The sequence below is a fragment of the Eriocheir sinensis genome, chromosome 13, assembly GCF_024679095.1.
Source record: "Eriocheir sinensis breed Jianghai 21 chromosome 13, ASM2467909v1, whole genome shotgun sequence".
NCBI classification, from domain to species: Eukaryota; Metazoa; Arthropoda; class Malacostraca; order Decapoda; family Varunidae; genus Eriocheir; species Eriocheir sinensis.
In genome coordinates this window covers 20,456,055-20,470,043 of record NC_066521.1, presented here as the reverse complement: position 1 = coordinate 20,470,043, position 13,989 = coordinate 20,456,055, and the positions used below count along the sequence as shown (strand labels likewise).

Genomic DNA, 13,989 nt, shown 5'->3' with positions numbered 1-13,989 from the left:
CATTCCTTTACTCTCTTCTTCCTCTACCTTTTCCCTCCCCTCTAACTTCTTCCTTCCTTCCTCTTTCCCTTCCTCCCCTCTCCCATTTACTCTCTTCTCCCTCTCCCCCTTCCTCCCCTCTCCCCTCACCTTACATTCCTTTACTCTCTTCTTCCTCTACCTTTTCCCTCCCCTCTAACTTCTTCCTTCCTTCCTCTTTCCCTTCCTCCCCTCTCCCCTTACCTTACATTCCTTTACTCTCTTCTCCCTCTCCACCTTTCTCTCCCCTCTAACCTCTCCTTCCTTCCTCTAACATCCCTCCTCCCTTCCCTTGCCTTCCCTCACTCCCGTTCCTTTACTTTCTCCTCCTCCTTCTTCCCTCTAACATCCCCTCCGCTTCTCCCTCCCTCCCCTAGCATGCCTTTACTCTCTCCTTCCCCTTCCTCTCCCCTCTAACCTCCCTCCCTTCTCTCCTATTCCCTTCCTCCCATCTCTTACATCCCTCGTTCCTTTCCCTCCCTCCACATAAAACCATTTCTTATCAAACTCCAACATTCACAATCCCTTTCTCTCATTCTCTTCATCCCCTTCTCTCATTCCCTCATTCTTTACTTCCCGTTGCAATGAGTCGTTGGCGCAGTGCTCGAACGGCTGGGTTAAGGGTACGCGTGTGAGGGGAGACCCAGCTGTCCCTTCCTCGCATTATAACAAAACCAGGGAGTAAACTTCTAATGACGCGCTTATCAAAGATTCATAAAGAGCAAGGCGAGGAGGAGGAGAAGAAGGAGGAGGAGGAAGAAGATGAGTAAGAGTAAGATGACGCGATGAAGGAGGAGGAGGAGAAAGAGGAGGTAGAGGAGAGGAGGAGGAGGAGGAGGATTAGTAGGAGCTGCAAATAACTTAATATGAAAACAAAACAAAAAATGAGAGAGAGAGAGAGAGAGAGAGAGAGAGAGAGAGAGAGAGAGCTCAGGTGTGAGAAGTTTAAGCGAGGGAGGAAGCTGTGAGGGCAGGAGATAAGGGGAGGAGAGGAAAAAAAATGAGTGGAGGAAGGAGGAAGGGAGGGGAAAATGACAATGAGGAGGAGGAGGAGGAGGAGGAAAGAGGGTGAGATAGATTAGCTTGTGGAAGGAAGGGATATGCATGTATGTATATATGTATGTATGTATATATGTATGTATGTATGTATGTATGTATTTATGTATGTATTTCGTGACAAAGAGGATCACATAAAAAAGACGAATGAGGAAGAGAGAGACGAAAGGAGAAAAGGAGAGAAGAGAAGAGATAATATGAACATAGAGGCCAGAATAAGACGGAAGAGGAGGAGGAGAAGGAAGAAGAGGAGGAGGAAGGAGGAAGAGGATGAGAAGAAAAAGCTCGGTCAAGGCATCGCATTTACAAACAGGATGAGACGAGGGAAGGGCGACTTAGGAAAGACTTAGGAGGGAAGGAGAATGGATCAGGCGAGAAGGAGGAAAGCGCGAGGAGGTGAACACAGGAGGCAAATGAGAGTAAAGAGGATAGTTCGTTAGACAATAAAAGGGGAAGAAGGGGAGAGGGGAAGAAGGGGAGAGGGGAGCTAAGTGAAAAGGAGCAAGGACACTAATTGGAGGAGCTTGAAGAGGTGAGAGACAGACGATCGAGAGGGTGAGAGGGGTCAGTCAGCGGGAAATGCTTGATGGAGAGGTTGAAGAAGAAGAAGAAGAAGAAGAAGAACAAGAACAAGAAGAACAAGAACAAGAGGAAGAACAAGAGTAAGAAGAAGGTATGTAAAAAAAAAAAACAATAATTACAGAAAATCGTCAGCATAGATTCCATTAAATTTGTCCTTTTTGCAATACCTAAAGAATTAAATGAATGAAATAATAACTGTGATAATGAGGGAAATAGATACAGTACTGTGTGTGTGTGTGTGTGTGTGTGTGTGTGTGTGTGTGTGTGTGTGTGTGTATCTGCATTCGACGGTCAACAAATATTTCGATATCAACAATAGATATTTCGATGATCAAAGCTATACCCATCTACTCTCTCTCTCTCTCTCTCTCTCTCTCTCTCTCTCTCTCTCTGTGTGTGTGTGTGTGTATGTCTGTCCGTCTGTCTGTCTATCTAGTACTATCTCTGGTTGACGATCTCGAGTGCAGCACGTGATCAGGCCTCGGGTGACTGACATTACACATTCCTCCCACTACAATATGAAACCGAAAATTGTCAGCCCGTAAAGTCACGGCTCCATATACACAGAGAGAGTTTTGGGCTAAATGAGTTTGAAGTCAAATAATTAGATTTCGCATAAAACCCGCCCAAAAAGGAATAGGCGGCCAGCTGTTTTTGATTGAAATTTTGAAATACCCCTTTTTTTTTGTTCTGGGTTCAAATTTTCTTTTTTTTTGTATTAAGTAATTTCCGCGACTGACAGTTTTTTCCCTTGTGTTTATGTCATTATTCTTTTTCTTATTCATATTCCTCATTCTTATTTTCATTATCATTATCGCGATTATTCCTGCTACTATTACTATTATTACTATTATTACTACTACTGTCCTCCTCCTCCTCCTCCTCCTCCTCCTACTACTACTACTACTACTACTACTACTACTACTACTACTACTATTACTACTCATTCTACTACTACTATTACTGCTATTACTATTACTACCACCACCACTACTACTACTACTACTACTACTTCCAAACCTACGTACAGTTCTCTTTTGCAACTTCCATTAGCACTTTTTTTACTTTTTGCTTTCAATGACTTTTAAATGTTACGAGAGATGGAATGGAGCAAATTTTTCTCTCCCTATATATGTGTGTCATCCATTTCGTCCTAATCTCTCTCTCTCTCTCTCTCTCTCTCTCTCTCTCTCTCTCTCTCTCTCTCTCTCTCTCTCTCTCTCTGTCCATCAATACATCTATGACATCCGTTCGAGATGAGCACAAAATTTTACTCGCTTTTAATTAAACATGAGTGGAGCAATACGGGAATGAACACACGCACACACACACACACCTGCTGCCCTCTACTCCCCTCCTATACTTCCTTCCTTCCTTCCTTCTTTCTTTTTTCCCTCCCTCAGTTCCTTTCTTCCTTCTTTCCTTCCTTTCTTCCTTCCTCTCTTTCAGTCTTTCATTCTTTCCTTGTTTCTTCCTACCTTCCTTCCTTCTTTTCTATCAATCTTCCTTTCTTTTTATTTCCTTTTTTCTACCTTTCTTCCTTCCTTCCTTCCTTCCTTCTCCTCCTCCCCTTTTCCCCTTCCCGCTTCCCCTCCTACCCACAATACTTCAACCCGATGTCTAAGAACTACCCAGGTAACAAAGGCAAGGTGTGGGAGGAAGGCCGGCCATCCATCTCTTCGCCTCCAGGGTCTTATATCAGCGGCGGGGTGTTCCAGGGCGGGCCTTTAGTACCTCAGCCCGCAGAAGGAGATTCATGAACCCTTCTCGCCAAAGATTTAGAGCCTTTACTCGCTCCGTAACAAACCCGCGAATTTTTACGACTGAGAGTATTTGCGGTGCTGTGCTTCAATCGTTTGCCTTACTATTGCTTTCCTCGTAGAGTCTTGGCTACTTTTTTGTGTTTCTGGAGAAGGATGTTTATTTTTACGATATGTTTCTTTTATTTATTTTTTATTTTTGAAGAACTTTAAACGATTCCAGGTATTTGCGGTGCTGTATTTCAATTCCTTTGCCTTACTGTTGCTTTCCTCGTTGACTCGTGGGTATTTTTTTGTGTTTCTGAAGAAGGATGTTTATTTTTATGTCTTTTTCTGTTTTATTTTTGGAGGACTTTAAACGACTTCTGGTATACGTGGTTCTGCTGTCTTTTTTAATCCGCTTTCCTTTAGTCTTCTTTTGCTCGTTGACTCGCGTATTTTTTTTTGAGGACGTTTATTTTTACTTTCTTTTGAGAACATAACTACGACTCCAGCAATACGCGGTTCTGTCTTTTTAATCCGTTTTCTCTTAGTTTTTTTTTTCCTCGTTGACTCTTGCGTGTCTTTTTTTGGAGGACTTTTACTTTTACGACCTTTGTTTTCTTTTTGGGAACATTTATTCGCCTCCGAGTTCACGGTTCTCTCTTTTAATCAGTTTTCCCTAGCTGGTCTTGTCATCCTCTTTGAATGGCGTATCTTATGTTTTTTTTAGCGAACCTTTACTTTTATGACCCTAGAAATTTATCTTTGTTTTTTTCGGAGATTCATCAGTAATAAGACTCCAGGTGCGCGATTCTCTCTTTCAATCCATTTTCCTTACCCATATATAACAATACCTCGTTCTGGAAAGTCTCTAAATCGCACTAAAATCATTATCCTAAACTCATTTCCACCATTTAAAGTCAGGACGGTTTCAAATCCCACTAAGAGCCTAACCTATAGAGTCACCCCTTGGAAAAGAGTAAGTAGAAGCATCATGTGTTAAGCAGAGTCAGCACAGATTACGTTCAGGCGAGGTCCTCCCCTTGCCTGAGAAGTGAAGTCAGTGTTTGGCGGGGAACTTAGTGCCTCTGCGGCTTCCTACGCAACGAGGGGAGAGGATGTAGGTCTGCAGCACGTTAGGAGAGGCGTGAGAAGGGCAGGGCTGGGAAGGGAAGGGAGTAAGAAAAGATAGGAGAGAAGGACGGGGTGAAGAGCGCAAGGAAAGAGAAGTGTGTGAAGGGAATGGAGGCGAGCAAGGGTAGAAGGGAGTTGAAGAAGGAAGGAAAGAAGGCGGGGACGAAGGAAGGTGAGACGCATAAAGGAAAGCATTACACGCGTAGACAAGGATAGAAGAGATGTATGATTTATTTGGATAGAAGGGAGAGGTAGGAAGAAAGGACGGGAGGAAGGAGGGAACGAAGGAAGTGGAAAAGACGTATGGAGGAAACCAACATAAAATAGAAGAGATGTATGTAAACTATTTGTAAGTCAGGATTGGGTGTTCAGTCTGCCTGATATGAATTAGAAAACATTGATGGGGCAACTTTATAGAAACACTCTAGCATCGTGCAGGTTAAGGCTCTATCATTCAGGGCTTCGTGACACAAGGACTTTGCCTCCATTCCCGCCCCCACGAGACTCTGATTCCTCGTCAGGTGTTTTTCATTCTGAAGGGACGAGTTTAGCCAAAAATAGCTCGCGCGGCTGTATTGCGATTGGATGCAAGTCTATCAGTTTCCGATGTTTTCTCGCGCCAAATTAATGATCTCTCCGCCTAATGACCGGCGGAAGGAAAGAAGGCGAGGCGTCGATACACCTCGAGGTGCGGCAAAAGTGGGCATAAAGCTGAACTGCAATTAAGAGACAAAGTTCGGCCGTTCTGGTGTTGCGGTGCTGCTGTGTGCTTGAGTGACATGTGAAGGAGTACCAGCGGGAGGTGTGTGAGGTGACCCGTGATGACGCGGCTCTCAGCGATGTGACATAATAAAAAGGAATGTATTTGAGCACCGAGGCTCTAGAACACCAATTTCCTGAGCCTCCCAATCCTCTATCTCTGTGTATGCCCCTGTTCCCTTTTCCCCAGTCTCCTAGTAGCTTCTTGGCGTCAACAGGTAACATAATGTGATGGACTTACTCATCTTTTTGCAGCGGGAAGACTTCTTTTGCTCCGGGAAGGGTGAGTCCGGGCGTTCCCGTTCGAAGGTGTATTCGGCGACGTGGTACCTCGGCGGTGGCCCCTCGGCGGTGACCACGGTGGCCGCGCGGTGGTTGGCCGTGGCTCGCCGGAGGCTGGCGGGCGTGGCGGCCGCCGGCGTGGAGGCGGCCGTCTCCCTCAGACTCCCGCTGCCCGCCGCGGCCACTATCAGGCTGCCAGAACCGCCCTTGCTGCCGCCGCTGCCGCCGTGCCCGTCTCCCAGCTCCGAAGACACGCCCCCGCTGCTGCACACCCGCCGTAGGCTGCCCCCAAGGCTGCGCGAGGCTTTGGCACGATCAGCCGACACCCGCGGCGCAGTGCCGAAGAGGCCGCCGTCCGTGTTCCTCTTGGACACAGAGCCGTTGGGCAGCGGCAGCGTCTGCAACACAAAGATGAAGAAGACTGAGGACAAGGACAAAGCATACAGAGCGTCAGCGTTTGCAACACACAGAAGGGAGATATTAGCGAGGCAGAGGGGAGGAACACGGCTGGAGGAGTACTTGTCGGTCGTATTAACCCTCCATGTGATGATTGCTTGTCGCTCCTCAAATTCCACCACTCACTGTACCCAACAAGTGGCCACGTGCACCTGAAACACAAACTTGCTTCTCCTGTTCCAGCTTCATACGAAACTTGCCATATGATACTTTCATACATTCTGTGAACATTCGTGGAAGAGACCAGAGTGACTGAAGGGAGACAGTGAGTAGAGGAAGGGATGAAGGGGGGGGGGGGGGGTTGATAAGGTAAGTGTGGGGTAGGAGGGGGAGGGCATAAAAACATATGTCAGCCCTCCTTTCTCACTCACCTATCCCCCGATGCCTGAAGGAAACCTGGATGTCACTCACCTTCAAAACATTTCTACAGCAGCAATATCAGCATCACTCCCACCCTGACGTAGGCTGATATTTACTCCTCCCACTTTTCCTCCTCCTCCTCCTCCTTCGCCCCTTCCTCTTTTTCTTCCTCCTACTACTTGCGCAGAGAGCCAACATAACTCGGATGAATGTAAAATAACCTTAATCTTGCATATTTCACGACATGCTTCCAACTTGCAAGATAGAGACGAGTGCCCCCCCCCCCCTCTCTCTCTCTCTCTCTCTCTCTCTCTCTCTCTCTCTCTCTCTCTGTGCGTGGATGTTCATAAGTGATATTTTAGCCTGAAACACTTAGTACGTACACACACACACACACACACACACACACACACACACACACACACACGCACACATGGAAAACACGCACGCACAGACACATATTTTCATCTAACTTTTATTTTCTCGTTTCTCTTGTTTCTTGCGTCTTGTTGTTTATTACTTACTGCCGCAACTCTCTCTCTCTCTCTCTCTCTCTCTCTCTCTCTCTCTCTCTCTCTCTCTCTCTCTCTCTCTCTCTCTCATCGTTCACCTCTTAGTGGTCGTTTCTGTCCCTTTCTCTTCCTCTCCTTTCTCTCTCTCTCTCTTAAAATAGTGGAGGAAAAAGGTAAACAGGTATTAGAGAAGGTAGGAAAGGAGAGACTGAAAAGGGAGGAAAAAGGGAGGAAAGGAAACAAATGGAGGAAAGGGAGGAAAGGGAGGAAAGGGAGGAAAGGACACATTGCATTATCCGTAAGAATCCGAATTTGGAATCAGCAAAATTTTGGTCCACATTCAGTGTAGGTCGTAACCCTCCCTTCTCTCTCTCTCTCTCTCTCTCTCTCTCTCTCTCTCTCTCTCTCTCTCTCTCTCTCTCTCTCTCTCTCTCTCTTCCATCTACGTTTCCTTCTTCCTCCCTCTCTCAAAACACGCCTCCTTCCTTTCTTCCATCTCTTCCTCCTTCCCTCCACCTTTCCCTCCTCCCTCCCTCCCCTCCTGCTGTCATCTGTTCCCTCCCTCTCTCCCTCCCTCCCTTCCATATCATATCTCCATTATACTTCCTTCCTCCTTCTTTTTTCTTCTCCTCCCTTCTCGTCTCTTTTCTCCACTTCACCTAACTTTACTTCTCTCTCTCTCTCTCTCTCTCTCTCTCTCTCTCTCTCTCTCTCTCTCTCTGGTTCCCTCCCTCCCCACTTTACCGCCTATTTTTATTTTTGACACTTCTATATTTTCTTTCTTCCTCTCCTCCTCCTCCTCCTCCTCCTCCTCCTGTGTTTTGTTTATGGAGAAATATTTTATCTCTTTTTCATTATTTTTTTGTTCCACTATTAAAGTTTGTCAGTTTATTTGCTTGTTAATTCTACTACTACTACTACTACTACTACTACTACTACTACAACTGTTACTGATGCTATCCTAACAATTTTATATTCTTTTTTTATCTACCATCTCATTTTACTGTCATTTCAGGATAGTCCAGTATCAGAAGTCTCTCTCTCTCTCTCTCTCTCTCTCTCTCTCTCTCTCTCTCTCTCTCTCTCTCTCTCTCTCTCTCCCCCTCAGGCCATGTGTCGTGCCTGTCCACACAACGTCCCAAAAAAGCGAAAAACACGACCAAAAAACCAAGACAGCGGAGCCTCTTCGTTGCAGGGTTTAGGGAGAATGCAATCCGTTCTTTTAGCACGAGTAATCCGGGTCCGGTTGAGAGGCGAGGCTGGACTTTCTTTTCTTTCCTTACTTCTCTTCCTTTTCACTTCTTTTACCTCTGTTTCCTTTGCTTTTCTTTGATTTTCTGTCCTTTTTTCCCTTTCCTTTTCTTTATTTTCCTTTCCTTTCCTTTTCTGTCCTATCCTTTCGTTTCCTTTCGTTTCGTTTCGTCTCCTTTCCTTTCCTTTAATTTCTTTCCCTTTCTTTTCCTTTATTTTTCCTTTCCTTTCCTTTTCTGTCCTATCCTTTCGTTTCCTTTCGTTTCCTTTCCTTTCCTTTCCTGTCCTTTCCTCTCCTTTCTTTTCCTTTCCTTTCCTGTCCTTTCTTTTCCTTTCCTTTCTTTTCCTTTCCTATCCTTTCGTTTTCTGTTATACCTTACAAATTTCTTTACTTCAATTTCTTATATTTTCTTTCCTTTAATATCTTAGCAATTCTTTTTTTCCTTTCTTTGCATTTCCTATTCTACCTTATCTTATCCTTTACTCTTTCTTTCCTATTTCAAATTAACTTTTCCTTTATTCCCTTTCCTTTCCTTCCCTTCTCTCTCGTTACTTCCCTTCCCTTTCTTTCCTTTTCTGCCTTACCTTTTTTTTCTATTTCTTATCTTTTCTCTCCTTTCCTCTCCTCCCATTCCTTTCACTTTTTTCTTTCCTTTTCTGCCATTTCCTTACCTTTCAATCTTAACCTTCTCTTCCCTTCTATTTCTTTCCCCTTTCCTTCCCTTCTTCCTACCTAACCCCTTCCCTTCCTTTTCCTTTTCCTACGCGCCAAGAAATGAAGATATAAGAGGACTATATTATTTTTCTACGCTTTTTTATGTGTGTTTGAGGCGTCTCTCTCTCTCTCTCTCTCTCTCTCTCTCTCTCTCTCTCTCTCTCTCTCTCTCTCTTTGTTATATCATCCATTTCTCTTCTCTCTTTACTCTTCATCTCTATTTCGTTTATCTATGTTTATTTTAGCCTTAATATTTCAACCACATACTCTTTTTTTGTCTTTGTTTTCGAGGAGCATCTTTCTTTTATTAGTCATCTTTCTTTATCTCCTTTCCTATTATTATTTTTGTGAAGGGGAGGTTTATCTTTGTTGTCAGCTTGTTCATGTTTTTTTTTTTTCTGGACTGAAGATAATGGAAGGTCGAGGAGGATTTTGGTCTCTCTCTCTCTCTCTCTCTCTCTCTCTCTCTCTCTCTCTCTCTCTCTCTCTCTCTCTCTCTCTCTCTCTCTCACTACACACCTCCCTACTTCCTTTCTTCCATCTTTTCCTCCTTTCCTCCACATTTTCCTCCATCCCTCCTCCTTTTCCTTCTCTCTTCCTGTTCCCTCCTCCTCCCATATCATATTTATTTATGTTCTCTATTTATTATTATTATTATTATTATTATTATTATTATTATTATTATTATTATTATTATTATTATTATTATTTAAGATTCCCGATATGATTCTGTTTTGCCGTTCATGTCCTCCTCCTCCTCCTACTACTACTACTACTACTACTACTACTACTACTACTACCACCACCACAACCACCACCACTATTACTATCATCATAACTACTTCCACTATCATTCCTATCTCACTACTACCACTTATCCACTTCCCTCACCTTTGTTCCCCCATGAAAGGCAGGTGAGGGAGCGGCCTTCATCGCCTGCCCCAACACCTGTACCGCGGGCCACCTGGCGGGCTCGATCAGGCGAAGGTTTAGTGACTCGTTAACATTTTAGCGCCCGATGAAAGTGATTTGATTCCGAGTTTTATTATTTTTTCAAGGAGTTCCATTTTCTTTTTTTCTCTTTTCTTTTCTTTTCTTCAACTTTTATTATTTTTCCAAGGAGATTATTTTTCTTTTCTTCTCCTCTCTTCTTTTTCTTTTCTCTTCTCTTTTCTTTTTTTGATTTCGAGTTTTATTATTTTTCCAAGGAGTTTATTTTTCTTCTCTTCTCCTCTCTTCCCTTCCTCTCCCTTCTCTTCCCTTCCCTTCTTTTCTTTTTCCTTCCCTTCCCTTCCCTTCCCTTCCCTTCCCTTCCCTTCCCTTCTCTTCCATTCTCTTTTCTCCTTTCTATTTTAATTGTGTGTTTAGTTTACTGTTGATTGCTTGATATTTTTTTAATCTCTCTTCCAGCTTTGAAAATATCCGTCTTACTTCTTGCTAGATTAGTTTGGCGACCATAAATAAGTTAGTTCTCAATCAGTGCTTTACTACTTCACACGAGAATCAGTTATTTATGCTCGCCTCATCTATTTTCCAGCCAATACTGTGCTGTTTAGGAATCGCTGACGTTGCTTCCTTACCAAATAAACTTCTGTCAAAATTTACGAGGTTCTCTTAACGCGATACGCCATTGTTTTACTGGGAGGTGATTATGCTTTTGTCATCCAATTTCAAGGGCAAAATTAAGTGCCGGGTTAAGAATACTAGTGATGCTCCGAGTGTTCAAGTTTTACAATATGATTTAATTTTCTTTCTTTTCCTTCTCTTTCCTTCGTTTTCTTTCAACCCCATTTTTCCTTTCTTTTCCTTCCCTTTCCTTTCCTTTCTAAATGTTAAAATTTTACAATATATTTTCATTTTCTTTCCTTCCTTTCTCTGTCCTTCATTTTCTTTCCATTCCTTCTCTTTCTTTTCTTTTCCTTTTCTATACTTTCCTTTCCTGTCATTTCTTTTCCTTTCCTATCCTTTCCTTGTGAAAAATTTGCAATATACTTTAAATTTCTTTCCTTCCCTTTTCTTTCCTTTCATTCTATCCCTTCTCTTTCTTTTACTTTCCTTTCCTTTCCTATACTTTCCTCCCCTGTCCTTTCTTTTCTCTTTCCACCCTTTCCTTTCCTTTTGCACCTAATCACTCCTTTCTTTATTTTCCTTTCCTACTCTCTTCTCTCGTCTTTTTCTTTCCTCTCTTTTCTTTTTCTTTCCTCTATTTTCATTTCCAATTTTACCTAACCATTCTTTTCTTTATTTCCTTTCCTTTTCTTCTCTCTCCTTACTTTCTGTCCCTTTCAAACTTAACGCTTCAGGTTTTATATTTCTTTCCTCTTTTTTTTCAATATATCTGATTCTAAAATATTGCCGTGCTGTTTTGACTCAGAGTTTTGTAATTATCTACCTCGATTAATAGTTGCTGGTGATGCGATTGCAAATATTCCGTTGTCAAAATGATTAGTGATTTGCTATTGGTTAAGGTCGTGAATTGATAAGTATTTGATTTATGTGTGGGACCCTAATCATGTTTGAGTGTCTGTCGTAACTCACACTCGTCAAACACTCATTAAGGGATTGTGAAAGGTACGCGAGAAATGAAAGCAATATGTCTGTATGTCTGTCTATCTGTCTGTCTGTTTTTTTGTCAGCCAATCATTCAGTCAATTGGTCATTCAGTCAGATAATCAGTCAATCAGTTAGTCTCTCTGTTTATCTGTCTGTCTGTCTGTCTGTCTAACTTTCAGTCTCTGTATACATATGAATCTATCTCTATATATCCATCTGTCTAACTATTTACCTGTCTATCCCTTATTCTATCTATTAATCATCATATTTTTTTCTTACATATCTGTCTGTCTATCTGTCACTCTCTTCATCTATCTTTCTATCTATATATCTACCTATCATATATTTTAACCATTTATCACTTTTTCTATCGATTAATCTATTTCTCAACATATTTTCCTTCCTCCATGTCTGTCTCTATGAATGTATATACCACAAATACATATATGAATGGATGTACCTATGAATTTCCTTGCTCTATGCCTGTCTGCCTCTCTCTCCACGCAGGTAACTCGCGGAATTGCATAAGTACGTTTAATTGAGTTCGTCCCCCTGCGCTGTGCTACCGAATCCCCGCTGTGAGTGCGTGGCTGCAGTAACTCAGCCCTTATATTAATACGTACGATCCCTCCATGCTCGGCCGGCACCAAATTAAATTAAACCACTGCAGCATCGAGCAAACTAATTCCAACAAGGTAAATTTTTCTAAGTGAGCTTCCGGGAAATTTGAAGGAGATTATTATGGAAGAGGTAAAGAAAGGGCGAGCTGAAGAAGAAGAAGAAGAAGAAGAAGAAGAAGAACAAGAACAAGAAGAAGAAGAAGAAGAAGATGATGATGATGAAGAAGAGGAAGAAAAGGAAGAAGGCAAAAATAATGATGATGGTGAAGAGAAGGAAGAGAAAGTTACCTAAAATGATGATGATTATGATGATGACGTGTGTGTGTGTGTGTGTGTGTGTGTGTGTGTGTGTGTACGTGAACACCTGCACAGACTTTCCCACACCTGTGAAAATCTCTCTCTCTCTCTCTCTCTCTCTCTCTCTCTCTCTCTCTCTCTCTCTCTCTCATCACACGACTTCCCCTTCTTCTTCTTCATACTCTTTTTATCTTCCCTTACTCTTCCTTTTTTCCTGCTTTAATCAGGCCAAATATTTATAACCGGCTTAAAAGTTTATTTCCCGTCGTTGTTTGGGGAAGACATGACGCAACTCTTCACTCCCTCTGGCGGCGATGAAAATATTAAGTTTTTTGTTTTCTATCCTGCCTGAGTGGAGATGAGTGTGCGTCCTGGGAAAAAAAATCTTGGGCATGGAGGAGGAGGAGGAGGAGGAGGAGGAGGAGGAGGAGGAGGAGGAGGAGGAGGAGGAGGAGGAGGAGGAGGAGGAATTATGAAGGAAAGCATTCTCTCTCTCAACATCAAAGGAAAAAACAAAAACTTTCTACTGAATTTTACTTTTCTTCCTCCTCTTCTTCTTCCTCTTTCTGTTGCTTGTTCTCTTTCTCCTCCTCCTCCTTCTTTTCTTCCTTCCTTCTACTCCATTAGGTCCTTCTCTCTCTCCTTCTGCTCGACTACTACTACTACTACTACTACCACCAACAGCACTGTATACCTTTTCCACCATCATCACCACCACCACCACCACCACCGTCACTACCACCACAACAACCAATGCAACACTAATAGCCACAGACAAGGCAGAGGTGAGGCTGGACAGTCTTTTTCCTGCACGTTTTCTTCCAATTACCTGAACCGAGAGGCCAATTAAGAGAGAGAGAGAGAGAGAGAGAGTAAATAGATAGATAGATAGATAAACAAAGGGGATAATCCTAGACTCATAAAAGCTCTCCCACACTTCCCCAGGCTAAACACACATCCCCTGGACATTACTTTTCCCTGGAGCAGAGATTACCCGACATAATCCCTCGGTCTTTTACCTCAGCTCTGAAAAATAACAGGAGGCGGACGCTGACTTTGAGAGGCTGCGAAATATTAAGGAGAAAACGCCGCCTTCCGCTCTCAATATTTGCCAAAGATTCATCACTCCAATATTCTCTCTCTCTCTCTCTCTCTCTCTCTCTCTCTCTCTCTCTCTCTCTCTCTCTCTCTCTCTCTCTCTCTCTCTCTCTCTAGCATTCAAAGAGAAAAGGAATGCAAAATAAAAAAAAAGAGTATTGATTCTGAATATTTGTGATTGTGGATTTATGTGTGTGTTTGTGGCAGTGTGTGTGTGTGTGTGTGTGTGTGTGTGTGTGTGTGTGTGTGTGTGTGTTTACTTTGTTGTAGTTTATAGGATTTGAGTCATGCACGTTCTGGCTTGCGTCCGAATCCGCTTTTATCGAATTTATCTTAAAAACTCGTGTGTGTGTGTGTGTGGGGTGGGGGTGGGGGGGGCGCTAATAATATATATCGTGCCATTTTGCTCTATAATAAATGACACGGATGAGCCAATACTACAACTGATGATAATAACAATAATAGCAATGATAATAGTGATAGATACTAGTTGCAAAATAGGAGCGTCACACATTTCATTTATCATTCGGGTCGTAACGCGATGATTTACACTT

At 42.8% G+C, this 13,989-nt stretch overlaps 1 protein-coding gene across 1 annotated transcript in view; it reads right to left on the bottom strand.

The window, feature by feature from the left end:
* Positions 1-13,989, bottom strand: part of LOC126998156 (dipeptidase 1-like) — a 63,485-nt gene that overhangs the window by 23,181 nt on the left and 26,315 nt on the right. Inside the window, exon 2 of the mRNA XM_050859591.1 lies at positions 5,533-5,971. Within this exon, the coding sequence (XP_050715548.1) occupies positions 5,533-5,971 (439 nt within the window). The remainder of the gene's footprint in view (positions 1-5,532; positions 5,972-13,989) is intronic.